At 43.1% G+C, this 25,049-nt stretch overlaps 3 protein-coding genes across 3 annotated transcripts; 2 read left to right on the plus strand and 1 right to left on the minus strand.

Annotated features, from left to right (window-relative positions):
* Nucleotides 1-803: 803 nt before the first annotated feature.
* rpgra (retinitis pigmentosa GTPase regulator a) lies at nt 804-11,009 on the minus strand. Its single transcript, XM_076747585.1, has 15 exons — nt 10,979-11,009; nt 10,567-10,692; nt 10,362-10,454; nt 10,055-10,117; nt 9,804-9,962; nt 9,509-9,658; nt 9,250-9,408; nt 8,730-8,885; nt 8,444-8,568; nt 8,028-8,234; nt 6,934-7,465; nt 6,690-6,781; nt 4,001-4,721; nt 2,796-3,136; nt 804-2,732 (listed from the first exon to the last, which is right to left on the minus strand). Exons 1-15 carry the CDS (start codon nt 11,007-11,009, stop codon nt 900-902), a joined length of 4,788 nt encoding a protein of 1,595 aa, XP_076603700.1. The 3' UTR covers nt 804-899.
* Nucleotides 11,010-11,883: 874 nt separating this feature from the next.
* On the plus strand, nt 11,884-14,894 carry otc (ornithine transcarbamylase). The gene is made up of 10 exons (XM_076747586.1): nt 11,884-11,983; nt 12,091-12,229; nt 12,332-12,413; nt 12,813-12,900; nt 13,202-13,355; nt 13,435-13,557; nt 13,758-13,811; nt 13,898-14,047; nt 14,619-14,756; nt 14,847-14,894. Exons 1-10 carry the CDS (start codon nt 11,901-11,903, stop codon nt 14,892-14,894), a joined length of 1,059 nt encoding a protein of 352 aa, XP_076603701.1. The 5' UTR covers nt 11,884-11,900.
* A 2,087-nt stretch (nt 14,895-16,981) lies between these two features.
* On the plus strand, nt 16,982-25,005 carry gpr161b (G protein-coupled receptor 161b). The gene is made up of 6 exons (XM_076746771.1): nt 16,982-17,084; nt 18,221-18,609; nt 20,071-20,792; nt 21,251-21,358; nt 22,204-22,329; nt 22,504-25,005. Exons 2-6 carry the CDS (start codon nt 18,266-18,268, stop codon nt 22,773-22,775), a joined length of 1,572 nt encoding a protein of 523 aa, XP_076602886.1. The 5' UTR covers nt 16,982-17,084; nt 18,221-18,265; the 3' UTR covers nt 22,776-25,005.
* The last annotated feature ends 44 nt before the right edge of the window (nt 25,006-25,049 follow it).

Raw genomic sequence — 25,049 nt, forward strand, 5'->3', positions numbered from 1 at the left:
CGAAACCAACAATGAATTAGCTCCACTAACAAATACTGCCTGTCAAGCCAGAACACGATCTGGCTTACTCCTGTGTGCCATAGAGCTGCACTGATGCCTATTAAAAGAGATGTGTGCTGATTTTACACATCAAAGTGTGTTTACAGGACTTGTGGAGTAACTACTGCACGTGTGAAAACAGTTCCATGGAGCTGTTTGTGGCTCCAGAGGGAACTGTGAGGTAAAAACCACCAGTTTGGAACAGAAAAACTCTGGTGTTGAGCTAGAAAGAAGCACGTTTACCAGGCCGCTGACTCCTCGTCTCTGCCGAGCTGTCAGCGGTCAAGTTGCATTGTGGGTCATGTAGGCATCAAGGAAGAAGAATCTCTGGTTTACTGCATTGGCTTTGTTCTTTTCATCATCTGACAGTGTTGTAAACGTGTGAAGCGCTCTTAAAAACACATGAATGAGCTGCTCTGCTGCTCTGGCTGACAGGTTCTTTCAAATGATGAAAATGGGTATTGTAGTTTATTTTGAGTCAATCCCACATGCACCACTCTGCTGCTGTAAAACTCACCAGCAGCCCAAATGTGTATTAATCCATCGCTGAAAATAGTACCCAACAAATACAAATACACTTACACACAGGCTTATGAAGAACTGTGCCCAACTCTTCTAGGAGATAAGTCTTTTAAAAAAGTTCAACTTTATATCTGTGAGTCAATTTTAAAATCAATGTCGTTAATAGGAATAAATGGGCTTGGCTGAGCGCCACAGAGTCAGGAAGCTGTAAAATATTGACAGAGACTAATGCGTTGCTGGTTTTGGTCTTTTAATGGGATTTAAGAAAAACATCTTGAAGCCGACACTGAAGACTCAGGTCTCTGTGCGTCCTCTCAGGGTCAGACTCGGCCGTGGCCTCACTGCAGGTCGAGGTATTGGGGCAGGACATCGTCCCAGAACTGCTGAGGGTCGTCTGCTTTCCTCTCCGCCTGCTTCGTCCTCGGTGCTGGTTTGGGTGTTTCCTTCTGCTGTTTGTCTTTTCTGCCTGAGGGAGAAACTTCAGGGGGCAACTTCTGTCCATCCACTTTTTTTGTTTTTGTTGGTTTGACATTTTGCTCCTCCTCCTCCTCCTCCTCTTCTTCCTCATCTCCTTCTTCTTCTTCCCCCACTTCTGTGTTTCCTGCTTTTCGTTCCTCATTTTTCTCTTTGAGCTTCTCACTACGTTTGACGTTGGCAGCCTTTCCTGTTTCCTCATGTTCCTCCTCTTCTCCCTCCTCTTCCTCTTCTTCATTCACTTCTCCTTCTTCGTCAGCCTCTTCCTCACTCTCCTCACCCTCATCTTCATTTTCCTCAGAATAATTACCTTTCTTCAGTTTGGTTTCTTCTCTCTGATTGGTGGGCCTTGTCGCTGTTTTTGGTTTACCTTTTGTTTCATTCTCCTCTTCCTCGTCTCCCTCTTCCTCCTCTTCTTCTTCATGCCCCTCTTCCTCCTCATCGTCACTGTCTGCCAACTTTTTATTTGCCTCCATATTTTTCTTTTTTCTCTTCATTTTTTCCTCCTCTTCATCTTCACTTTCTTCCTCTTCATCTTCTCCTTCCTCGACTGCCTCCTCCTCACCCTCTTCTTCTTCCTCTGCAGTCTCTTCCTCAGCTCCTCCCTCTTCCTCTTCCTCCTCCTCACCAGGTTTTTCTGCCTCCTCTGCAGTCTCATCCTCAGCTTCCCCCTCATCTAGAGAAGCTTCTTCGTCACCCTCTTCCTCCTCCTCCTCTGTAGCATCCTCTTTACTCTCTTCTTCTTCCTCCTCCTCCTCCTCTGTAACCTCGTCCTTACTCTCTTCTTCCTCCTCATCTGTAGCATTCTCTTTACCCTCTTCTTCCTCCTCCTCCTCTTCCTCCTCTGTAGCCTCGTCCTTAGTCTCTTCTCCCTCCTCCTCTGTAGCATCCTCTTTACCCTCTTCTTCCTCCTCCTCCTCTTCCTCCTCTGTAGCCTCGTCCTTAGTCTCTTCTTCCTCCTCCTCTGTAGCATCCTCTTTACCCTCTTCTTCCTCCTCCTCTGGAACCTCCTCCTTACTTTCTTCTTCCTCCTCCTCTGCAGTCACGTCCTCAGCTTCCCCCTCATCTAAAGATGCTGCTTCCTCACCCTCTTCTTCCTCCTCATTTTCTTTATCGCTCTTTTCATCTTGGTCTTCCTCCTCTTCATTGGCCTCACTGTCATCCTCTTCTTCCTCATTCTCAACACTCGCTTTGTCCTGTTTCTCATCTTCCTCTCCTTCACTTTCATCTGTGTCTTCGTCTTCCTCTGAGTCTTTCTCCTCATCCTCACTTTCGGTGGAGTCTTGATCATCTTGTTGCTCCTCAGTTTCACCCTCTTCCTCTTCCTCTGCATCAACCTCATCTTCCTCTTCTTTGTTGTCTTCTTCAGAATCAGACTCTGCAGTGTCACTTCCCTCTCTGTCATCCTCTTCCCCCTCCTCCCCCTCCCCCGACTCTTTGCTCCTGCTGCCAGCACTCCCCGATTCTTCGCCACTTTTATCGTCTTCATCCTGACTCACCTCACTCTCTTCCTCTTCTTCTTTACTTTCTTCATCACCCGACTCTTCACTTTCCTCCTCCTCTTCTGCAGCTTCACTTACCTCAGAGTCACTTGCTCCTTCACCTGTTTCCTCACTCCTTTCTTCATCCTCCTTTTCAGCCTCTGTAACATCACTCTTCTCGCTTCCTTCATCTTCTTCCTCACTGCTGGAGCCTGTTTCCTCTTCACCATCTTCCTCTGCAGTTTCGGTGTCTTGCTCTTCCTCACCCTCTCCAGAAACACTCTCCTTTTCCTCTTCTATGTCATCACTACTTCCATCTCCCTCCTGCTGTCCTTCTTTAGCTTCCACATCGCTTCCACTCTCTTCCTCCTCACCTTGTGCATCTGTTTCTCCGCCCTGGTTGTCCTTATCATCTTCAGAGGGTTTGTTGGTTTTCTCATCTTCTTCACTGCTCTTCACCTCTGTTTGTGAAATGTCCTCACGGCTGACCTGCTCAGACAAGTCACTTTTCTCTTGTGACTGATCATGAGTGCTATCTTTACTGTCTTCCTCTGCATTCCCCACCTCTGACTGGACACTCACCTCAACATCTTTTCTTTCTTCTGCTGGATTTGATGCTTCTGTGGAAGAAAAATGTGACAAAGTCGAGGAGAAGGAAGGCTGCATGACTGCACTCTGCTTTGTGAATTTCTTCAACTGACCAGTTCCTTTAGTTGACGTGGACGTAACGGTGTCACTGTCAGACTGGAAACTCCCTAAGCTTGTCACTGCCTCACTTAGGACCCCCATAGATGCACCCGCTATCCCAACAGCAGGAAGAAGAGAGGCTGCGGTGCTGAGAAGTTCCCCCCACTTTGGCGTTTCATCAGTCAGGCCCTGATCCTCTCTTTTCCTTTCAGAAACAAGCAGATCCCTATCAACAGGTTCAGTGTCTTGCTGGGATTTGGCACTGCTGACAGAAACCACCTCTGATGTCTTAGGGCTTTGTGAGGAAATGGGGTTACACGCCACTTCAATAGGTGTATCCTGCTGTGATAACATTGGGCTGGAAGCTTCAGTCTGCTTACTCCTCCTATTATTTTTAGAGTCTCCATCAGCACGTCTAACTTTAACTTCCTCTCCCTCTTCTCCCCCTGGTTTGGTCTTTGCCTTCAGTTTAGCTTCTTTCGACTTCTTTTTGTCCTTTACTTCAGAGCTGTCCACGTCAGGTGTCTTCTGTTTATCTGCACTTCGACCATTTGTTTTTTGAACTGCGTTCTTGGCAAAGTTTAACTCATTTTCAACAACTTTTCCTTTGTTTTTACCTTTAACTGGAGTATTTCCTGCATATGTACTTTGATTTTGAACAGGTGTGGATTTGACCTTTTGTGGTTTGCCTTTAATTTTCACAGGTGTAGATTTCACGCTGACGGGTTTCTTTGTATCAGCCTGAGCAGGTGCGGTTTCTTTTTTCACTGGTGGTGACGTTACATGCAGTGCTTTACTTTGACCTTTTCCAGGTGTAGATTTGTTGTGCAAATCTTTGGTCAGGGGTGATTTGACTCGCTGTGTCTCCCGTTTCATCTCCACTTCAACAGGTCTGACGTCAGCGGTTTCTGCATCTTCCTTTGCAACATTTTCTAAGGAAGTCAAACTTCCAGCAGATACACTGGTTATTTCATTTTCTTTAGTAACCATAATAAGAGGAGATGTCTTGTCCAAAGCTGATTTTTTTTTCTCCTTCTTTGGTGTCCTTATCAAGTCTTTCTTAAAAGGGCTGGCTTTCTTATCCTCCTGGTTTATGTGACTTTCTTTCAAATTTTTGCTTCTCCTGGCATTTTGCTTCACTTCAGTCAGTCTCTGCTGTGCTTCAGTCAGTGTCTTCCACACAGTCTGTGAAGTTTTCGGGCTCGAGTCAGATAGTTTGCTCTTATCACGTGGTGATGTAAAATAGGAGGGTTCCTTTCGAGCTTGTCTGTCTTCATGGGTTTTACTGGACTTCTTGGTGATGTTCTCTTTTCCTTTAGATGTGACTTTGGAGTTTTTCAGACTCCTCACTGGAGACGCCTCTTTCCTTGAGGAGCTGGAGCCTTTCAGGAGCTCGGTGGATAAGGCCTTGTGAGAATTTTGTTCTGCCATCCCATCGGACTGTAGCTGTTCATTAAATGCCTCTGCCTTTTTCATAGTTCTTCTTAAAGCTCGGCCTTTTTTCTTTTCCTTTTTTTCCTATAATAAATCACAGAGACAGCAGGGATTTAGTCACATGTAAAAATAAAGACAGAACAGGCAGAAAAAGGTCACGTGCCTGAGAATACTGTGGAGTACTGTGGAGGCACTTTACTTTCAAATGCATGTTATCTCTAGTTTCAGGAAGCGGTTGCTTGTTCAATAACACTCATGGAGCCACGACAGAATCAGATTATCAGAACTCCCTTGGAGTCTCAGTAGCTTTTGTAGGAGTAGACATCATTCTTTTAAAATCTTTTGGATACAATTCTAAACATACATTTTTGTACAGTATACATGTATTGTATATAGAAAAATATCTTCTTCATATTCCTTGTAAAAACCTGCTTGGCAATAAACCTGATTCTGATGGAAAGTGATTTTTGCAGCATGGGTAGATTTACATGGAATATAATAATAGAATAAAAGAACATCATAGGACATCTGTGCTTGGTGGGAGAACATGACAAATCAGTCATTATCAAATCCGTCATCAGGTTCAAATACCAGATGTGGGTGGACGTTATAGAGAATCATGGCCATGATTGAAAGAAAATGAGAAATCCTTATTTTTCCATCTGCACTGGAGGTAAACAGATGGTGGTTAATTGGGGGTGAGTGAGATGTGATGTGAAGACAGCCTCATTTAATCACTGTTCAAACACAACTTCAATAGCTCTTTCTTTCCTACAGAATACAACAACTTGATTCATTTTACATACGTACCATCATGTTGGAAATAAACAGCACATTAATCTCTGTCACACATTAAAGCACACACCAACAGTGGTGAAAAATAACTAAAAACCTGTACCTTACTTGAGTATTTCATACTTTATACTTCTACTCTACTACATTTCGGAGGGGAATACTACACTTTATACTTCACTACATTTTTCCAAAATCTGGTGTTACCAACTATTTTGTATACTCAGAGTTTACTTATAAAACATATCAACCATTTTTGAAATATGATGCATTTTCCAGTGCACAAAATCTGCTTGCTGTGTAATTTCCAGTGGTGGAATGTAACAAAGTACATTTAAGCATTGTACTTAGGTACACATTTGAGGTCACTGTATTTCTCGTCTCCTCTTTCATGCCACTTTCTACTTCAACTCCGCTACATCTTTCACAACACTTTATTCATCCCTCATAGGGGAAATTTGGGAATTATTGTTATGATTTTTGCAACAAATTTTATAGTGTGTGTATTACTACTTGCACTTCAGTACAACCTCTGAATTGTTCTTCCACCACTGCACATGAAGGCACATACCGACATCACAGCGAGGACAGGAACGGGTTACTGAGCACCACATGTTGCACTATGACACATAACGACGTTGGAGACTCCCTCACAGCGTGCTTCATCACTGGCTGTGGAAACACTGATGAGCTGTGGCAAGACTCCTGCCAACTTTTCCAAAGCATTGCATGTGTATCTGTGTGTGTGTGTGTGTGTGTGTGTGTGTGTGTTTGTCTATCTGAGGCTGGGAGCCCAAAGACATTTGTGTGCTGGCAGAAACAGTCCAAATCTGTGAATCGGCTCTGAGGAGATTCATCACACTTACAGAAAGAAAGGAATGTGAAAAATCAAGAGACCAAAAAACTAAATTCAATTTCACATTTCACCTCAGTGTTACACCAAGTGGAAAATGTCTCCACAGACACATGCACACATGTGCTTGCAAGAACACACACACACACACACACACACACACACACACACACACACACACACACATACAGTATGTATGCTGAGCTATGCATATTTCCTGGAAAAGTCAGTGAGTGTTCAACTTTGCTGCTTCCTGCTCTGGAGTGCACATAATCGGGACCACAACCAAGAAGCCCAAAGAGGAAAAATAACATTCAACTGACTCCATGTTTATGGCTCTGTGGATGTCTCTTCTCTGTCAAAGTCAAACCATTGCACAAGGGGCCATTAAAAATCACCTCTCTCACCACATTTTGCAAAAAGTCAGAGTCGACTCCTTTCTCAGAGATGTTCTCCTCCACATCTTCTATGACAATTTGTCCCGGAACAGTTCCTCCCTCTGAAAACACAGACAATGATTCGGTTAAAGAGCTGCACAATATCATCTAGCATCTACTGCTATATTTTCCTGGATGTGCAAGATAAAACTGAGCTCAGCAGTGGTTAAAAGAGACATCCCAGCCAGTCGTTCAAATTAGAGGTTGAAAATACCTGTCTGTGGTGAAGTAGGATGCTCCTCCTCACTGGAGGGTCTGGTGGGGCTACAGGGTTCTTTAGGTGGTAGAGGAGATGACAGCTTTTCAATTACAGCCTTGTTAGCGGTTGCCACTCCATAAAATCTTTTTCTTGCTATCTTTTTCGGAGATACTGGGATGGTAGGGTTACGTTTCGTTCTGGTCTTTGGTGACAGTAAGGGAGAACGCAACTCTTTGGAGTTGGCCTTAGAAGAAACAGCAGGAGAGGATTTATTCTGAAACATGTTTGATGATTGAGAATGTGGGCTCGATGGCTCTGAGGATAACGCTGGACTCTGAGGGGATCTGGACAGAGATCTAAAGGAGAGTGGTGGGCTTGGTGTTACTTCTGACTGTAATTTGGGGGATGACAGAGGGGTACTCATGTCCTTTGAAAATGTCTTAGAGTTTGAGATATTTCTGGATGTTTGCCAGGAGGTGTTGAGGAAGCCAGACTTCAGACGTGGGAGGTTCTGAAACATTTTCCCAAACAGCTCCACAGAGCTGGCCTGAAAGACAAGAGAGGGGAAACAAGAAAAACAATACTGAGTAAAGGGTCTGAACCATATCTATGGAGCTCCCCCAACCAGTTACTTAGTGGCACTACAGTGGAGCTAAAATTTGGTGTAACACTGCTCCCTCCTGGCCTTAGACAGTGGTTACAATTATCTAAAGCAGAGATTTAAAACAACTTCTCCAAGGTTTCTGCAGGGTTCACAAAGTTAAACTTATGACCTTTTAATATCACATAAAATGTAACTTAATACCAGTTTCACAATCATACTGGTCAAAGTATGAAAGCAGGATGCAAAACCAGTCAGGACGATATGCCCTATAATTACTTATTTTATTGCTGAATAGGTAGAAGGCGTCAACCTGTGCTTTAATTAATTAATTAATTGAGGAAATAATTGTCAGATAAAAGGATATTGAGGATTAGGATATGGATCAAACAGCCTCCTGCAGCCCAATACAGCTGCTAATTGTTAAAATTCAGGACTATTTAGTTTTTGAAGTCTTGGATGAATCTGGTTTACTCTGGACAATAAGCACCATGGCCTCGCTTCTCACTTTTTCTCTGTGGCGGGCTCGTGCAGAGAGGGCCGACAGCGGGACTTGTGGATAAAGATCAATGGAAGTTCCCAACAGGAGAATTTCTCTGTAACTTGAGTCCAGAAGGTTCTCTGTCATCGTGATCTCCTTCTCTGACACCACTTCTTGGCTCTCTGGTGGTCTGGGTGCAGCCAGTACCAGCATGTGGTTACCACCACAGGACACCTGAAGGTAAGAAAACACAAGTACTCAGACATACAGGACGTACCACTTGGAAGGTGGCCTGCACTTACAGAGTTATAAGACAAAGAGTTTGGGGTTTTGTGTTTTGCTGAAGGACATTTAAGATGCAGACAGGTGGAGCTCAGGATGACAAAACCACCTTGTAACTGATGGACAACACCACCCTCAGTCCTTTCATCACATTCACTTACTAGCTGAACATTGTACTTGAGAAAACGTGTGCAGAGTGTCGGGCTGAACTGGTTGATGAAGTTCTCCTCCCCTAAACCCAGTTTTCCATGACGACCATCACCAAACGTGTAGAGAAGCCCGCTGTCTGTGGAGAAGGAAGACAAACGTGGAAGTACATCGGCATCCCACCCCCTGACAGTACTGCATTTCTTTTAGATGATGAGACATACACACGGGCAATCACATAGTTTAACAGGCAGTACTATTGTTAAATACTCACATAATGACTAGACTGAACTTGCTTACTTGTGATCACAGCAGTGTGGTTCTCTCCACAGGTGATATGCTTGATGCTGCTATTACAAAAGTGCTCCAGTGGTTTTGGCAAATCAACTTCAAACAGAAATGTTCCATGGCCCAGCTGACCGTACTGACCTCTGCCGAACGTGTACACGCTGTCCTCTGGAACAGCAAAACAGACACAATCAAACACACTAAGTTCATTAGCAGCAGTAGTGGAAAATAAATAAGCACATACAGTCAAGCACTGTACTTAGTACAATTGTGAGGTACTTGTTTTTCATTTAAATTTCAGAGAGGAATATTGTGTAATTTACTACACTACATTTGACTGTTTGAGTTACTTTGTATTTTGAGAGTTAGCATCGTGCAAACTGCAAATATCTTCATCTTAGTAATCCTAAATTCTTATTTTGTTAAAACAAGTTAAGAAATCAGACACTTCTGTGAGAAGATTCTAACCTGTTTTAATAGAAGTCAAGTAGTTGACATTTTCTTGATTGAGGCTTTTACGCTGTTGACTCACCTGTGAGTGCCACGGTGTGCTCCCCTCCACAGGACACCTGGGTGAAACGACCCAGAATCCCTTGCACTCGCTGAGGGACTCTGTGGTTGGCCAGCTGCTCCACCAAGAGACCAAGCCTTCCATTCGCACTCTCACCAAACGTGTAGAGATCTCCATCCACTAAAGCAAAGCCAACGCGACATTCTCAGCGCGATACACGACGTTAAACTCAAACTGAGAGATCGTCTCTTGTGTTGTGGTTACTTTGACCGTGTTGTACCTGTGACAAATGCTGAGTGGTGGTACCCACAGGAGACCCACATCACAGCTTCCCCAACATTCACCTCTCTGGGTTCCGCTGCAAATCCCTCGTCCCCAAGACCAATCTGACCCACAGAGTTGTCGCCCCACATGAACAGCCTCCCGTCCTCTACCAGCACATAAACACAGAGCAGACAATCAAACATCACACTCAATGATGTGTACATACACACAAATATGTTACAGTTTGGCTATTGTCCAAAGCATCTTAGCTAGCAGAGACACTTTTTGCTACTTTATTACTTGACACTAACCTGTTAAGGCAGCTGAGGTGTTGCATCCTGCAGAAAGCATTTTGATTGGTGATTGGTCAGAGAAGGGATGCAGCAGGTGAAAGGATGCAGTGTTGTCACAGTGGCCCAAACCGAGCTGCCCTTCCTGGTTTCCGCCAGCACCATACACACCACCCCGCCCTAAACATACCAGAAACCTGAATTTACTACAGGAACAACCAACTTTGGGCACTGCTGTTCTCTCAGATAAAATTATTTGTTCTTCATCTTACATGTGCAGACAATTGTGTGATCTCTCCCACAAGCTACAAGCTTCACCTTCTCAGACTTTAAGGCTGGAATGGAAACACACAGCCATTATAGCTACTAAAATAACATGCAAATAACAAAAAGAATGCGATCTCAGTCCATATTTAAATTAGTGCTGACACAATTAGGAGACAGATTAGTCAGAACATTCATCAGTGGCTATTTTGAGAATCTATTAATTGTAGGATTAAAAGGATTAATGGAGAAAATAACTGGAATATGAACGAGTCATGATGATCATGAGTTGCAGCCTTGTGTAAAGTAACTTACCTTTCACAGAGGCAGGTTTGCTGGCAGCAGGTTTAAACCCAAGCCCCAGCTGGCCCCAAGTATTACCACCAAACATGAGCAGCCTGCCATTTTCTGCAGACAGAAGATTCATGACAGAGATGGAAGTTTGATCAAACTGCAGGTAATTACACAAAATACCTAAAGATGAACACATGTGCATTAAAATGTGCATAGATGTGTGTACCTGTAATGACAGCAGTGTGCTCTCCACCACAGGAAACGTGCGCTGGCTGGTCATTCTTCAACCAAAATTTACTCGGCACATTGTCAGCAAAACTGCTCTTTCCAAATGTGAAGACGGCTCCTGTATCTGGCGACAAATGTGTGATTCATCTTTAGACAGCCTCGACAGGAAAAATGCAGTATTTACAGGCAACACTAACTTACTCTTCTCTAACTTAACACCGGCTAAATCCCAACCCAACCTGCTGTCACATCTCAAGCCATTTAAGTAGCAGCCTGACAGAAATAGCAACAGATTGTTCCCACACACACATTCAGTGTACGGGCACCTTTAGTAGAATACGTTAAGTATAACTACCGTTCATAAAGCTTTGCCTGTATGCTGCCTTCTGCCATGTGTAGACTACACTCACCGGGTATGTCCACACCTTTCTGTCCCGTCATCTTCACCCGTGTGCCGCTGTCACCTCCTCACCCTCAGCCTGCAGCTCGATGCTGGCTGACAGGTAGAGCGAGGAAACGTCACAGAGGGGAAGGAGCAAGATAGCTAGCTAGCTAGCTGTCCTTATGCTAACCATCGAAGTAACGTTAAGTTAGTTACAAATCTTCATGTATTTGCTCTTAAATGTATTTGGTGAGCGGGGCACCATCCTCCATACTGAAAGCTGACGGTTAAAATATTTCAGACTTATAACTGTGAAGTTTAGAACTGAAGTTTTGAATAAGCTTATGTCAATCAGTGGTTTTTCTTCTGGAGGTCAGTACCCGGGATCCGACCCGGGATCTGACCCGGGACACTAATGATAATAATAAAAATATCAATAACCCGACCCGGGATAACAACCCGGGCCGTCTCTATGCCGGTCCTGCAAATTATTGCCTTAAGTGAAACCGGTCCGTGGCGCAAGAAAAGGTTGAGGACCACTGCACTATGTGACTGAGCAAAGGTGAAATGTCAGTTGTTGGCGGATTGCTTGCGTACGTATTGCCTGGCGACCTCATGTGTAACTGCTGAAAAATTAGCTTTAATTATTTTGTAGTGTAGATTAAGCAAATTGCACTCACATTAGTAGTCCACGAACTACAAAATTCATAACAAAAAGCATCCGTAGTCCCATGCTTGCAGCGAAGACTCAGCAGCAGTTCCACACATTGGACGAGGCCACACCTCGCCTCCTCGTGCTGTGGTGACGTCAGCACCAGCCACGCTGCCGTTTGGCTTGTTGCTGCGGCCGCGTGCCATCTAGGATAGGCGGTGAATGAAAGCTGCGTTATCTCTGACCAAATATTCACACCGCACTACGCTTTAATTGCATCAATCCACTTTGAGCTGCAATGTCTGCTAAACTATTATCTGTAAACAACAGAGTTTTCACATGTTTGAAAACTCTCCAGAGCAGCCGGCCGAGAGGGTTTAGGTAAGGCACTCCACGTAACTTTATTTGGATGTTTTCTCAGCGAAGCTACTCTTGTTGACAAGTAAAATGAACACGTGTGTTATGCCTCCATTTGGTGGTTTTTGCAGCGGTGGAGCTGCTTCCCTCGGTGCAGTGAGTTTAAAGGGTCGCAGCTGTCTCACTCTGAAAGATTTCAGCTCAGAGGAGATCAAGAGGCTGTTGTGGGTGTCAGGAGATCTAAAACATCGGATCAAGCGTGAAAAACAGGTAGTTAACATCAGATAACCAGTGTTTACTGCAGTGATTTGTTGTGTGTCTTCAGTTTTATGGTGAGACATTTAAGGAAGCTAACTGTCATTTCTATTTCAGTATCTTCCTCTTCTGCAAGGAAAGTCGATTGCTATGATATTTGAGAAGAGGAGCACCAGAACAAGAATGTCCACAGAGACAGGTGCCTGTCTTATAAAAGAGCATCTACACGGGTGGACGCCATGTGCTTTATTTCATTCACATGCACAGCAGAATACTGGCAGCTTTCGAGTGTCAGATTTACACTTGAAGTTACATTGATGAGAACAGAAATTAAACATCTCACACTGTTAGCTGCGCTGACACGACTCGTCAGTGTGTTCAGTGGTGTAAAAGTCATTGTTATTATGGACACAAAAGATTTGCTGAAAGTGACTTTCGGTGCATCCCTGGAACAAAGCAGTCTACATCTCCACTCCTCTTTCCCCCTGTGCTGCCCCCATTCAACGCTCGCATGAGGCTGTGTGCTTGTTTGATTAAGAGATTCACAATTTTTTTAAGCACCATTGAAATTGAATGTGCCTTAATATCGTAATTCCAGGTTTTGCTTTGCTGGGTGGGCACCCTTGTTTCCTCACCTCTCAGGACATCCACCTGGGAGTGAATGAGAGTTGCACAGACACAGCCAGGTGAGTCTTATAATTCTGCTTTCATGTATAGAAATATGATCAATTTAATGTCAGTTGTTGGATGTAGGTTGTACATGTGCACTAATTTGTTTACCCAGAGTAATCTTAATTAATACAGTATTTTCAGTGTAACTCTGCTTGACATACTGTAATACTGGTGAGGTTTTTAAGGTAATAATAGTCATCTCGTATTGTCCACTGATGCTGCTATTTACTGAAAGGAAAGACGACTGTTTGTGGGCCAGAGTATGAACCACAGCCCCCCAGGTACCCCTCTGTAAATTCTAAACTCCCACCACAGGGTTCTCTCAGGACTCTGTGATATTGTCTTGGCACGAGTGTACAGCCACTCCACACTGGAGGAGCTGGATAAGGAGGCCTCCATCCCCATCATTAACGGTCTGTCTGACCTCTATCACCCAATCCAGATTCTGGCTGACTTCCTCACCCTACAGGTACTGCAACCCCTCAATACACTACAATTTCCTGTCAGTAAATGATTATGTTTTCTAAATCACTACCATTCTCTTCCAGGAACATTATGGGTCCCTCAGTGGACTAACAGTGAGCTGGATCGGAGATGGGAACAATGTGCTCCACTCCTTCATGATGACTGCAGCCAAACTGGGAGTTCATCTTAAGATCGCCACACCAAAGGTTTGCCTCATTTTACGTGGCCATGTATGTTTGACGTCTCTTTAAGTGCATCGCTCTTCTTTCTGATAGATTCTTGTTTTGTAGTTTGCAGGTACAGATGCATGCAGTCAGTATTAAGCATCTAATGTCTCCAGTTGCCTCCTGTGAGAGGAGACGCTTGGGAAACAAAAACCTGTGGTTAACTGTGTCTTAACATACAGGGGTATGAGCCAGAGAGGAGTGTGATTGAAGAGGCACAAAGACTCTCCAGAGAGGTGAGGTGTTCTTTTGGTGTCTCTATTATAAACAGAACTCTGTCAAGGGTCTTCTTATTTATTCTCAACACTGCATTCTGTCTCAGCATGGGACCCAGCTTGTTCTGACCTCTGACCCCATGGAGGCTGCCCACGGCAGCAACGTTTTGGTCACTGACACCTGGATCAGCATGGGACAGGAGGAGGAGAAGAAAAAGAGGCTCAAAGACTTTCAAGGTTACCAAATTACAATGCAGGTAAATAAGGACATTGTTTTATGGGCAAAATCACAAATCTTTACTTTTTTTAATGCTCTTTTGGGCATCAGTGGTCACCCACAACATAACAGTAGCACTGGGAGAAGTTAGCAGTTGTTTTCAGTTGGTGCCTGTTGAAAATGGGTCCCTTTTGACAGCTGTACACACTCCCTGACAGCAAGCAAATCAGTTCATAACAAAACAATTTCTCTGCCTCAAATGTGCTCCTGCTGACTGCCTGTGCTCAAAGCAGTATAATTTAACATTCTGCAAATTGTGTGTATGGCAAGCTAGTCTAACACTAATTACAGACTTCATCTGGCATATAAATCAGCAAGCAAGCTTTAAATAAAACTGGTGCACACTACATGATTATATAGGTGATATAATTTTAAGAAAAAAATTACAGTGATTATTTTGGTCAATAAAATTATCTCTTTATGTCAAGCCAGTAATACTTGCAGTGTCCCGGAGCAAAAGAGCAGAAATATGATTTTGCATGTACGGTGATTGTTCTCCATGTATTATGAGTTGAACTGGGGCTAAACTCTGTGTTTTGGCACTGGTCCAGACAGGAAGTGTGGCCAAACCAGACTGGACCTTCCTGCATTGTCTCCCCCGGAAAATGGAGGAGGTGGATGACCAGGTGTTCTACTCATCCCGTTCACTCGTCTTCCCTGAGGCAGAGAATAGAAAATGGACAATTATGGTGAGTAACCTCATTAAATGCTATTATTTCATGTTGAGTTTGATAACAGTATGGGTTTAATTTGATCCTTACAACTGTCTTCTCTTTCAGGGTCTAATGGTTTCTCTTCTGACTGACTACTCTCCACAGAAGTTTTAATTTCAAGTCTCAAGGTGGACTTTCACTTGTGTGTCATGATATATGACAAGGATTGATATGATTGACACAAAGTTCAGTGTCTGATTTCATCCATTTAGAGAGCACTATCACAACACTAGGTGATTACCCCAAAACATTTGTGTTTACATTGTTTAATTCAGAGCGTGGGTGGCATCGTTTGCCTTCGACTATTGCTGCTCAAGCATTAATAGCCGAAGTTATCTGTTTACATTCTAAATTTAGAGCGCTGGGATTACAGTGAGCATGAGGTTTACAGTGGACATGTTTTTGCTAGACATGCGTTAATGAAAAGATTACTGAGCCATTTCGCAACTCGTTTAATGTAGTTTTGAGTTCACAACAGCCTCAAATAGCAGAGAATTCGCAATCAGCCTGAGCTGACCAATCGCATTCCTTGCAGTCTGCACATGGTATTTATGCAGCCGCTGAAACCCCAACACATAGTCAGTAGTCATTTTTGAGGAAATGCATATCATTCTGTACACCTAAGCCCCTTAATGTAAATGCATAAATCCGGCTTTACTGTCAAATTCTTTGTTAATGCCATACTCCTAAATCTCCACACCACAGTTTTAGCCTATTTAAAACAAATCAGATATACTGAACTTTTAGTCACAGCAGACCATTTTTCCAGGGGAAACCAAACAGTTTGTTTTTATTATTGGTACAGTAAGAAGATCAAGTTGTAGACATGGTGTTTAGCAAATGGCCTGAAAAATGGACAGAAACGCAGGTGCTGTAGATGTCTTAATGCAAGTGAGCATTGTGTTGCAATCCCCCTCCCATATGGTTAAACCTGATTTTTCTATAATTTTTTTGAAAGTCTGAATGTATACAAATGTGCCTTTTACATTATGCTTTTCACATGTGCAATGCCCCATTACTTCTACTTAAGTGAAATACTAATAAAATACAATAAACTAGTACGCTCCCAAAAACTGTTAAAAACTTAAAAAACTTTTTTCTTGTTGAGATTGTCTTCTGTGATCATTTTTTTGATTTCATTTTTTTTTATTGAGATAAAAGAATAAAAAGATGGTGCCACGAGTTCAGCAACCAAGTAAACTCCGTACACAAAGAAAAGACATCAGAGCACTCACATTGCACTCCTGCCTCCCTCCATTCCTCACATAAACTAAAACATTTACCCCAAAACCACTTACACATATCCCCTTGAGCCTCCTGCTCCACTTCCCATCACACCTTACAGAAGGGCAGATCATCTACAGTAAGGAATAGCAATAATATACAATGAAATAATGATGATAATAATGATACTTTTCATTTTGAGCCAAACAGAATATAGTTGTTGTTGTTCAATCAAATTAGGCTTTCACATCTTTGTAAGTTTTTGCACTTCAGAATAGAATTCTTTGTTATCTGACATTACCATGAAAGTGCCATGGACCGCCTCTGAAGCGGTATTTGTGGTTGTTATTTAAGCCTTTAAGGTCTGTGGAGCTCAGCTCAGCGTGATTCATGGTTGTAACATCCGGGTAGAGTGCGCCATCCGATGGACGGAGTCGGTAACGTCCCGGTTCTCTGATTGGATAACGGAAGATAACGTGTTTGTGCGGGAAGCTTTGATGTACGTGGGTGGTCCAGCCGGATAAAACGGAGGTAGTTCATTCATAAACACTGCCAGCCTGTTATTAGAGAAGTACACATGCGTGTGTTGACAGATTTTTTTGTCAACATAAATACATACACCCACACTAACTGCACGTTGCATCCGAAACACAATAAAATGTACTTAAGTGGTCTTCAACACAAACGGTGACACTGTGAGTTAACAGTTTTAAATTAAATTCAGCTGCGCAACAAGCTGCACACACGCTAACCACAGAGAAATAAGGTTAGCTGCGACACCAGCGATATGAAAACAAGGCATTTCTCATCGGCGACCACCCACACACCGAGGGAGTCTACGAGGAGAGGGAGTTGAAGCTGAGGTGGGAGGAGGACGCCATTGCAGCCGCAGCTGGCCGTTTGTGATTCGGCTGAGGAGAGACAAATGTTCACGACCAAACTTCACAATGTCGAGGGGCTTTCGGAGACTTTTCAGGCTCAGCTCTCAGTTCCTGGGTTAGAGTGAATACGGACCAGTACAATGGACGGTTTGCCTCTGAGGGAGAGAAAATGTGGAGCCACAGCGCCGAACCGAAGCAGGTAAGGAGGGATATTTGTGTTTCGGGGGACAATGGGAGAAAGTTTCAGCTAACCGAGGCTAACTAACGGTAGTTGTTTTAGCTAGCGTTACAGCTAGCGTGCCGAGCCAAGCTGAGTGATAGTCACAGAGCCGCATCATCCTCACCCTGGTACAGCGTTTATATCTGTCAGGACTGAGCTCCACAGAGCCTAAATTGGTTAATTTTTTATTGGGTTAAACTCAGGTTTTATTGCCATTTTAACTCTAAAAAGTTATTTTCAACCGAGTACCGCCATGGTGAGAGATGGCAAAAAATCTGCTGCTCGGCTGCAAAATTAATGGCCGTTTAACTTTTCGACACCTTTCCACGACTTTGTTTGGCTAAACTCTGAACTCAAGCCATTAGTGAGGTTTTAGGTCCGAGGCTTTTGAGTTTGATGTAACGTTAAAACTTGCAAGTAATGGCTCGGTTATATGACTGCGTAGTAAACATTTAAAGCCAGTGCAAGAAACAGTATTATTATCTTTTACTTAAGTAAAACAAGCAAAACAGTGTGTAAACACGTATTCAAAAGAAAAATCCTGACTTCAGAGTCTTATTAAGGAACGTTGCGGAAGTGTTAGCTAGATACACGCTGCTGTCATTGTATCATTAGTAACGTTAGTTATTAGATTATTATTTCTGATGCAGAATTGTGCAACAAGCATTATGATTTTGAAGTTGGTTGAGTTGACGCTATTAGTGACATCTACTCAAATGGGTAGAATTTTATAAACCAACAATGTTTTTGTATCTGAAATACTAATCTGCAAAGTAACTTGTAACCACAGCTGTTTGATAAATGTAGTGGAGTAACATGATGTGTTTCTCTCTGAAACGTAGCGTAGTGTAGGTGTGGAGAGGCACAAATGTGTGATCAGTAAAATATTTGATGATATGTGCTTCATTACGTTCCACCACTGATTAAAAGCCATGAGAGGACAGCAGCTTAGTGCATTCAGACAGTGTGATGACAACAGACTGTTAGGAATCATCTGCTAAAAAGTGCTGGTATGGTCCTTTAACAGTCAGACCAGGTTGTTAGAGGAGTTTAGCAATGCTTTCTTTGCAGTATGCTTGTTTGGTTGCTGTCTAACCTTGTCGTTCCCCCTCCAGTGTCCCACCATTCTTTCACCTGTCTGATGGCTCCAGTCTCTCACCATGAACAACAGTAGGAACTGCACCACAGTGGGGAATGGTGACGGCCTGGCTGCCCTGGAGTCAGTCTCCATCGTGACCATCACACTCCTCGCCTGCCTGGGGAACCTCTTGATTGTGGCAACCCTTTATCGCAGGCCTTATCTGCTCACACCCAGCAACAAATTTGTGTTCAGCCTGACCCTGTCCAACCTGCTGCTGTCCATGCTGGTGCTGCCATTCGTGGCCGTGAGCTCGGCAAAGAGAGAGTGGGTGTTTGGGGTGGTGTGGTGTAACTTCACTGCCCTGCTCTATCTGCTCATCAGCTCTGCCAGCATGCTCACCCTCGGCGCTATTGCCGTTGACAGGTTAGTGCTGGATGATGGTTTCAGTCGTGCGCATGTGGAAAATCACTGTATAATCACTTAATGAGAAATGATAAGAATTATTTGTTTGTTGTTATTGTTTTTGAAAACCTAGAATCATTTCCATACACCCGTATAGAGTAAAAACAGCTCCATAAAACTGACAGACATGTCAGTTTTTCATCACTGCTTTCAAGTTGTTTTGACCGATGCTCTTAATTTCATTTGTTCATCTCGAGGATCTTCTAATATTTGCATGATAGTGGGTGGAAACTCGTGTTACTTTGTGTCTTTACCTCATTCTTAAGTGAGGATGAGATTTTACATTGTGCCGTTTCTGGCTTTGGATGGAACATAGTCATGTTCTAAAACTTGTGAAATGTAGTTTTTGGTGTGTTGCCCTTTAAGGTCAGTATGTAGCCTTGTAAATAAGATTGGTTAACCACACACTTAGGTCGTGGTATTTTTCTGGAGATTTTCCCAGCTCAAGTGACAAGCATTAGACAAAGCAATTTTAAATGTGGACTGACATGAATGCACCATTCATCTGCAGAGCTGAGATTATTTCCACTGATCCTACTTTTAGAAACAAGAAACAGTGACAAATAAAAGCCTGCACAGATACAGCTAATCCAGTGCAATGAAGTCCGCTTTGACTGCTTTTTTCTTTGACCTCGATATTTACAGATTTTGAATAATTATTTTATTTATTTAAAGTTCTTTCACTGGGACATGTGCATGAGCAGGAAGTCCACAATACTTCTAAAAAACAAAATAACTCAGAATGTCAGGAAAGAAGATATTTCTACACCTGTTTTTCTTATTAAACAGGAAAAATAAAACCGTACGCCTTCTGAATTGAAGTTTCCCTCTTTCACTGAACTAAGACAAGCTTAATTGCCTTGTTAATGTAAAACACACTTCGTTCAAACTAAATTAAAAAAAAAATATTCGTGCAGTTGCTCACCCATAATTGCCAGTTGTACAAAACGAGATTTGATGACATCCCATGTGACTTTTTGCGGTTTTAGTGGATTTTCCTTAAATGTTATAGACTTAAGTATAAATCAATGAAATGTAAAACATTGAATACCACTCTGCTTTAATTATGTTGTTATTCCTGTCAGGGATCACAACTCAAAGGACTGTGAAATGTAGGGACTAAGATCTACTGTAAAATAGCTCAGTAGCATACAGTCCTCACTGTTCTCAGTGCTGTCCTAATTACCCTCAGCACCTTTGGGAATTTTTGATTACAGTGCATGTTTTTGTTCTCCCTGCCAAGCCTCTCCTTTTCTGTTGTGTTTGCAGCTTTTCAGAGGTCTCTTTACTGCATTGTTGTGGGGGAAAAGTACAGCCTTTAGCTTCACTCAAAATTAAATAGCCTGTGTGTTACTTGGACCAGAGCGCTCCCATGAGACCAGTGTAGGGTTTCCTCACTGGGTTCCTCTCTCGTCCCAACAGGTACTACGCAGTGCTTTACCCGATGATCTACCCCATGAAGATCACAGGAAACCGGGCGGTCGTCGTCATCTCCTATGTGTGGTTACACTCCCTGGTGGGCTGTCTGCCTCCTCTGTTTGGCTGGTCCTCCTTCGAGTTCGACTGCTTCAAGTGGACCTGTGTGGCCTCTTGGCACAGAGAGCTGAGCTACACTGCCTTCTGGGTCACCTGGTGCACCCTTCCCCCCTTCTTCATCATGCTGGCCTGTTACGGTGTAATTTTCCGTGTTGCCCGCATGAAAGCCCGCAAAGTACACTGTGGGACAGTTGTTGTGGCCCAGGACGACTCCACTGGAGCTCAGAGAAATGGACGAAAAAACTCAAGCACCTCAACTTCCTCTAATGGAAGCCGGCGGAGCCTTGTGTATGCGGGGAGCCAGTGCAAGGCCTTTGTCACCATCTTAGTGGTGATCGGCACCTTCCTCATGACCTGGGGCCCATATGTCGGAGTGGTGTGCACAGAGGCTTTGTGGGGACAAGGGAGTGTGTCTCAGGGACTGGAGACTTTGGTGGCGTGGCTGTCTTTCTGCAGCGCGGTGTGCCACCCGCTCATCTATGGTCTGTGGAATAAAACGGTGAGGAAGGAGCTGCTGGGGATGTGTTTTGGAGATCGCTACTACAGAGAGTCCTTCGCCACACGGCAAAGGACGTCCCGCCTTTTCAGCATCTCCAACAGAATCACAGGTGGGAGAGGAGTGGTGCCTCCGTTTATCATACACATCAATTCAAAGGAATGTTGACATCGTTGTGTAGTTGGACTTACGACTTCTTTATATTATATACCAAATTATAGACCAAAAATCAGAACGTCAGTGTACTTATACACTGTTTTAAGAAGAGTGTTCAGGAAGACAGACATAGACAAACTAAACAAGGACAGCAAAGTCAACAAAGATAAGCAAACAAAAACATAAAATTGTTATATACAGACTAGTATGTACCATGTCTGCATACATCTTAGTCTCTCTCTGTAAACTGTAAACAGGAATAAAATAGTGCAAGAGTGGATGTTAGAATAGGTATTGAATGGGTACAGTGGGTGTAGAGTATAGACAGTGTGTTTAGATTTACAGTCCTGTGTTGTTTGTGGTTTTATGTTCTGTATGATGTTGTACATTAAGAGCTTGTTTGTGTTCTTTTAGACTTGGGTATGTCCCCACACCTGACAGCCATGCTGGCTGGTGGAGGGCATCTGCTGGCCCCAGGGAGCAGCACAGGAGACACTGGCTTCAGTTTCACTCAGGACTCATGTAAGTGTTGCACACAGGAAGCAGAAGGAGCAGGAAAAAAACACTTACACTAATTATACGCAGTAGATACACCCACACCCACACACACACACACACACACACACACACACAAAATAGTGTGTGGGAGCGTAGTGTCTGTCAACACACTCAACACTAAAGCATTTGCAGTTGGTAACTGACTGCTGTGAGTTTACTCTGACACTTTAGCAGTGTGAAGACACTGCATACTCATCTGATGTCAGGGATGGACAGTAAACTGAATTGAAGGTCTGAATCTCCTAACAACCAAAAATGTAGTCACATTGGAATTTATGATCGGTAAAATGTTTGTGATCATAATTAAGGGCAATTATTTGTCTGTCAGTTGATTTATTAAATAATGATCAATGGATTGTTTCAGAAGTACAATACACTGTTATCCAGAGGTCGTGCTAATCTTCATTTTACTGGGTTGCTCTTATATTTAGTATGAATCAACTCAGTCCCAGTGGTTGTAATATCAGCAGAAGTTGCATCTTTACTGACAAATGATGCTATTAAACTCTGACTATCCTGCTTTTTAAAACTGGACTGTTGATGTAAACATTAATGGAAAATGGAGATGAAGTGATTAATGGCACTTGTAAACATGAGGTTTTGAGTGGCTGGCAGGTTGCGTCATAGTCCCACAGCTTTGTTACAGTCAGCCTCACATTCCTGTTTCACAGCTCATGTTTTCAGCTCAGTGTGGCCGAGGTAGGGCAAGTAATGTCATGCGTAGTACAAAGACCTCACATTACGAGTGTCCTGTATATTACTGCTCTCAGTCAACCAACCTTTTTGTGTCTGTAATGTTTCCCGTGCAGGCACAGACGTGATGCTGCTGGATAACTTCTCCACAGACGGCTCCTCCCACCCACAGCACCACGGGAATCCGTCCGGAAAGAGGAGGAGCTCGGTCACCTTTGAAGACCAGGTGGAGCATTCCAAAGGTATCTGTCGCCTCCCCGCTCCTCACCAGATTAGAGGGAGGAGTTCACTTTGTGCTCACTGAAAGCTTAGAAAATAACTCTGTGGTCAGCAAGCTGCAAAACAAAACATCAGACTAAATATTTGTTTACTCTAACATTTATCTAATGAACCTTACATTTTGTTCTTCTCTGCAGCTGAAAACACGTCCGCAGTTCAAGTCCACGCAGACGTACACAAATCTCTGGACACCTTTGCTTCCTGTCTGGCGAAGGCTATAGAGAGTGACGCTAAGCTCACCCTGTTTGGGGAGGATATGGCTCTGCCGGGGGGACTGTTTACGACCAGAGCAGCGCCGAGACCCAGATACCTGGATGGTCAGAGACTGAGGCTGGAGAGTATCGATGAAGGGATCGTAAAAGACGACAGAGAAGAAGAAGAGCAGGATGTGGAGGAAAAGCCAGCCTGAACACAGCTGGTGCGAACATGCTTATAGACCGTACTCAGTTTATTAGTGAACTGCAAGGATGCTACACCCTTCACACCACCATATGTGACCATTCAGAGTGGTGCTTGTCCCGCTCTGTGGTGCAGTTCATGAAGTCTGATCTCTCTACATGTGGGTACTCCATACTTGAAATTATTCGGAAACAGGAAGAGGCACATTATTCATTCCGCAGTGTTGGACCAAGTGCACAGCATTAGTGTCTTTGTAAGGATCAGTGTAATCAAATAGGAAGCCTTTACTACTGTAGCCTAAATGATCTGATTGTTGTAGTAATTTGTTTATTACTATCTATTATTCTATGTCCTCCTAATTTGCAATAGCATGTGCCTCATTGGGGCTGGCCAGTATTCAAGAAGAGGAATTGTTTCTATCTTCCAAAAGACTCATAACACTGATATCAGATCAGCATAAAATGTCCCCTTTGTTACACTCAGAAAAGTCTGTTTCAAGCCCATATTCTCTCTTATTCAGACACACGGGTGTCTCCACTTACTGTGTGACTGTGGGCCTGCACAAACTGGACTTGACTGACACTCTGTTAGCTTTGTTGTAATGGTTACTTTGGGACAACTGGCAGCGGTACCAGTCTTATTGGTACATGATGACCTCATCTATTTCCCAACGGAGCTCCCCCCACCTTCAACCTGATGCCACGTTATAATATGGGCAGGATGGGAAGATTCCCATATTTGTGACTTTATAACTTAAAATCCTGCCTATCACATTGGGCTTTTGTTACCTTGAATGTCAGACTTTTGGCATGTGTGTCCCTTTTTTAGACATTACTGTAATATTAAGTGTAAAGTCAGATATATTCCTAGATATATTTCAGAAAAAGTTCAGTTTCTCAGTCATGATTATGACCTGGCTAATTACAAAAACTTTGATATGACATGAGCGCGGCATAAGTAGAGGTCTGATCACCAGAATCAGTGAAAACATGCAGGGCCTTTAATGTAACACAGCAGAAATGAAAAGGGAGCAGAAGACAGATCACAGTGACAGTTTTTTGTTTGGGCTTTGGACTTTTTTTTTTCCACAGGAGACATATTAACTTGTCACAGTAGAAAAAAAAAATCACAGGCGTAAATAATGAAGTTAATGATGGCTGAATTCCATTTAGCTGCTTCAGTGTCAGGGTCCGTGTTGTTAATGCTGGATCACTGCCATGCTGTTGTGGCTTCATCAGAGTCATTGTTAATGTTATTAATAACACCTGTGCTTTACCTGCAACGACAAGTCCAAATGTCTGCTGTGAAAGAAGCCTGTTGATTTGACAGGCTTCTCAGGTGCATTGAAAACACTCGATTGTCTGCAGGTGTCAATTGGATTACGTTTGCTAGCCCTGACTTCTACCCCAGTGCATGCTGGGATAACTCTCAAACCAAAGCCCTGCATAGGAATTCATGAGCACAAAAGGAAAGTATGTAATTTGTCATAAGAAAATGTCAAAATGATTAGAGTGATACAGCATGTATGCCCAGCCCCGAGCGTCATCATTGAGCAGAATGTGTTGGCTGAGGTCCTTGCAGACTGATGTGGTCCTCATTGTGTAGGTACCTGATGTAACCACAGGGGTATTAGAAACAGGGACAGTCCTGACAGGTCATGATAATCGTATTGCACTTGAACTTGGTACTTGCTCTGACAGAAACCACTCACGGTACTGTATGTCTGAGAAGGCCATTGTTACCATTTGATCACTGTTTTTGCGTCCTGTCCAGCATAAAGCAGTATGTTCATGGTGATGTAGTGAAGATGACATGAACAGTCTGATGGGTTAATGAGTAAATGAAGTTCACAACCACTGAGTAATCGGTATTTCAAGATTGTCATATTAATGAAAATGCAATCACATTTCATACTGTTGTGCACAGACTGAGCAGTGCAAAGCGACAAGCGGTCACAAATAAGTTACTTTATTTTGCTATGTTGGTAACTGAAAGTCAACTCAGCAAAAAAATAAAAAATTGGGTTCAGAGTCAAATTGGAGGACAAGTTCTGTCTGAGGGAAAAACTGGTCTTTATCAACAACACTGTCTTAGTAAATATTCATTAGTACATGTGTGTTTACCTCACTTTACTATTATAAAGAGGAACTCAGAGGACATTTGTATTAAGTAGAGCACAGTACTGGTGCTTCAGTCTTACCTCGTATCTTCATATTATGTTTGAATGGTACTACTTTTGTAAAAAAAAAAAAAAAAAAAAAAAAAAAAAAAAAGCTATACACCT

This window comes from Chaetodon auriga, chromosome 13 (genome assembly GCF_051107435.1).
Source record: "Chaetodon auriga isolate fChaAug3 chromosome 13, fChaAug3.hap1, whole genome shotgun sequence".
In the NCBI taxonomy this organism is placed as follows: Eukaryota; Metazoa; Chordata; class Actinopteri; order Chaetodontiformes; family Chaetodontidae; genus Chaetodon; species Chaetodon auriga.

What these genes read in the sequence shown, in the direction of transcription:
- rpgra (XM_076747585.1), bottom strand. Translation starts at nt 11,009, where the DNA reads ATGACGGGACAGAAAGGTGTGGACATACCCG. An exon ending in CCACTCAGCATTTGTCACAG is followed by an intron (nt 9,409 to 9,508) that starts GTACAACACGGT and finishes GCTTTGCTTTAG; the next exon opens with TGGATGGAGATCTCTACACG. An exon ending in TCAAGTACAATGTTCAGCTA is followed by an intron (nt 8,235 to 8,443) that starts GTAAGTGAATGT and finishes TCTTACCTTCAG; the next exon opens with GTGTCCTGTGGTGGTAACCA.
- otc (XM_076747586.1), top strand. Translation starts at nt 11,901, where the DNA reads ATGTCTGCTAAACTATTATCTGTAAACAACAGAGTTTTCACATGTTTG. An exon ending in AAGAATGTCCACAGAGACAG is followed by an intron (nt 12,414 to 12,812) that starts GTGCCTGTCTTA and finishes TCGTAATTCCAG; the next exon opens with GTTTTGCTTTGCTGGGTGGG. An exon ending in GTTACCAAATTACAATGCAG is followed by an intron (nt 14,048 to 14,618) that starts GTAAATAAGGAC and finishes GCACTGGTCCAG; the next exon opens with ACAGGAAGTGTGGCCAAACC.
- gpr161b (XM_076746771.1), top strand. Translation starts at nt 18,266, where the DNA reads ATGAACAACAGTAGGAACTGCACCACAGTGGGGAATGGTGACGGCCTG. An exon ending in CATCTCCAACAGAATCACAG is followed by an intron (nt 20,793 to 21,250) that starts GTGGGAGAGGAG and finishes GTGTTCTTTTAG; the next exon opens with ACTTGGGTATGTCCCCACAC. An exon ending in CCAGGTGGAGCATTCCAAAG is followed by an intron (nt 22,330 to 22,503) that starts GTATCTGTCGCC and finishes TCTTCTCTGCAG; the next exon opens with CTGAAAACACGTCCGCAGTT.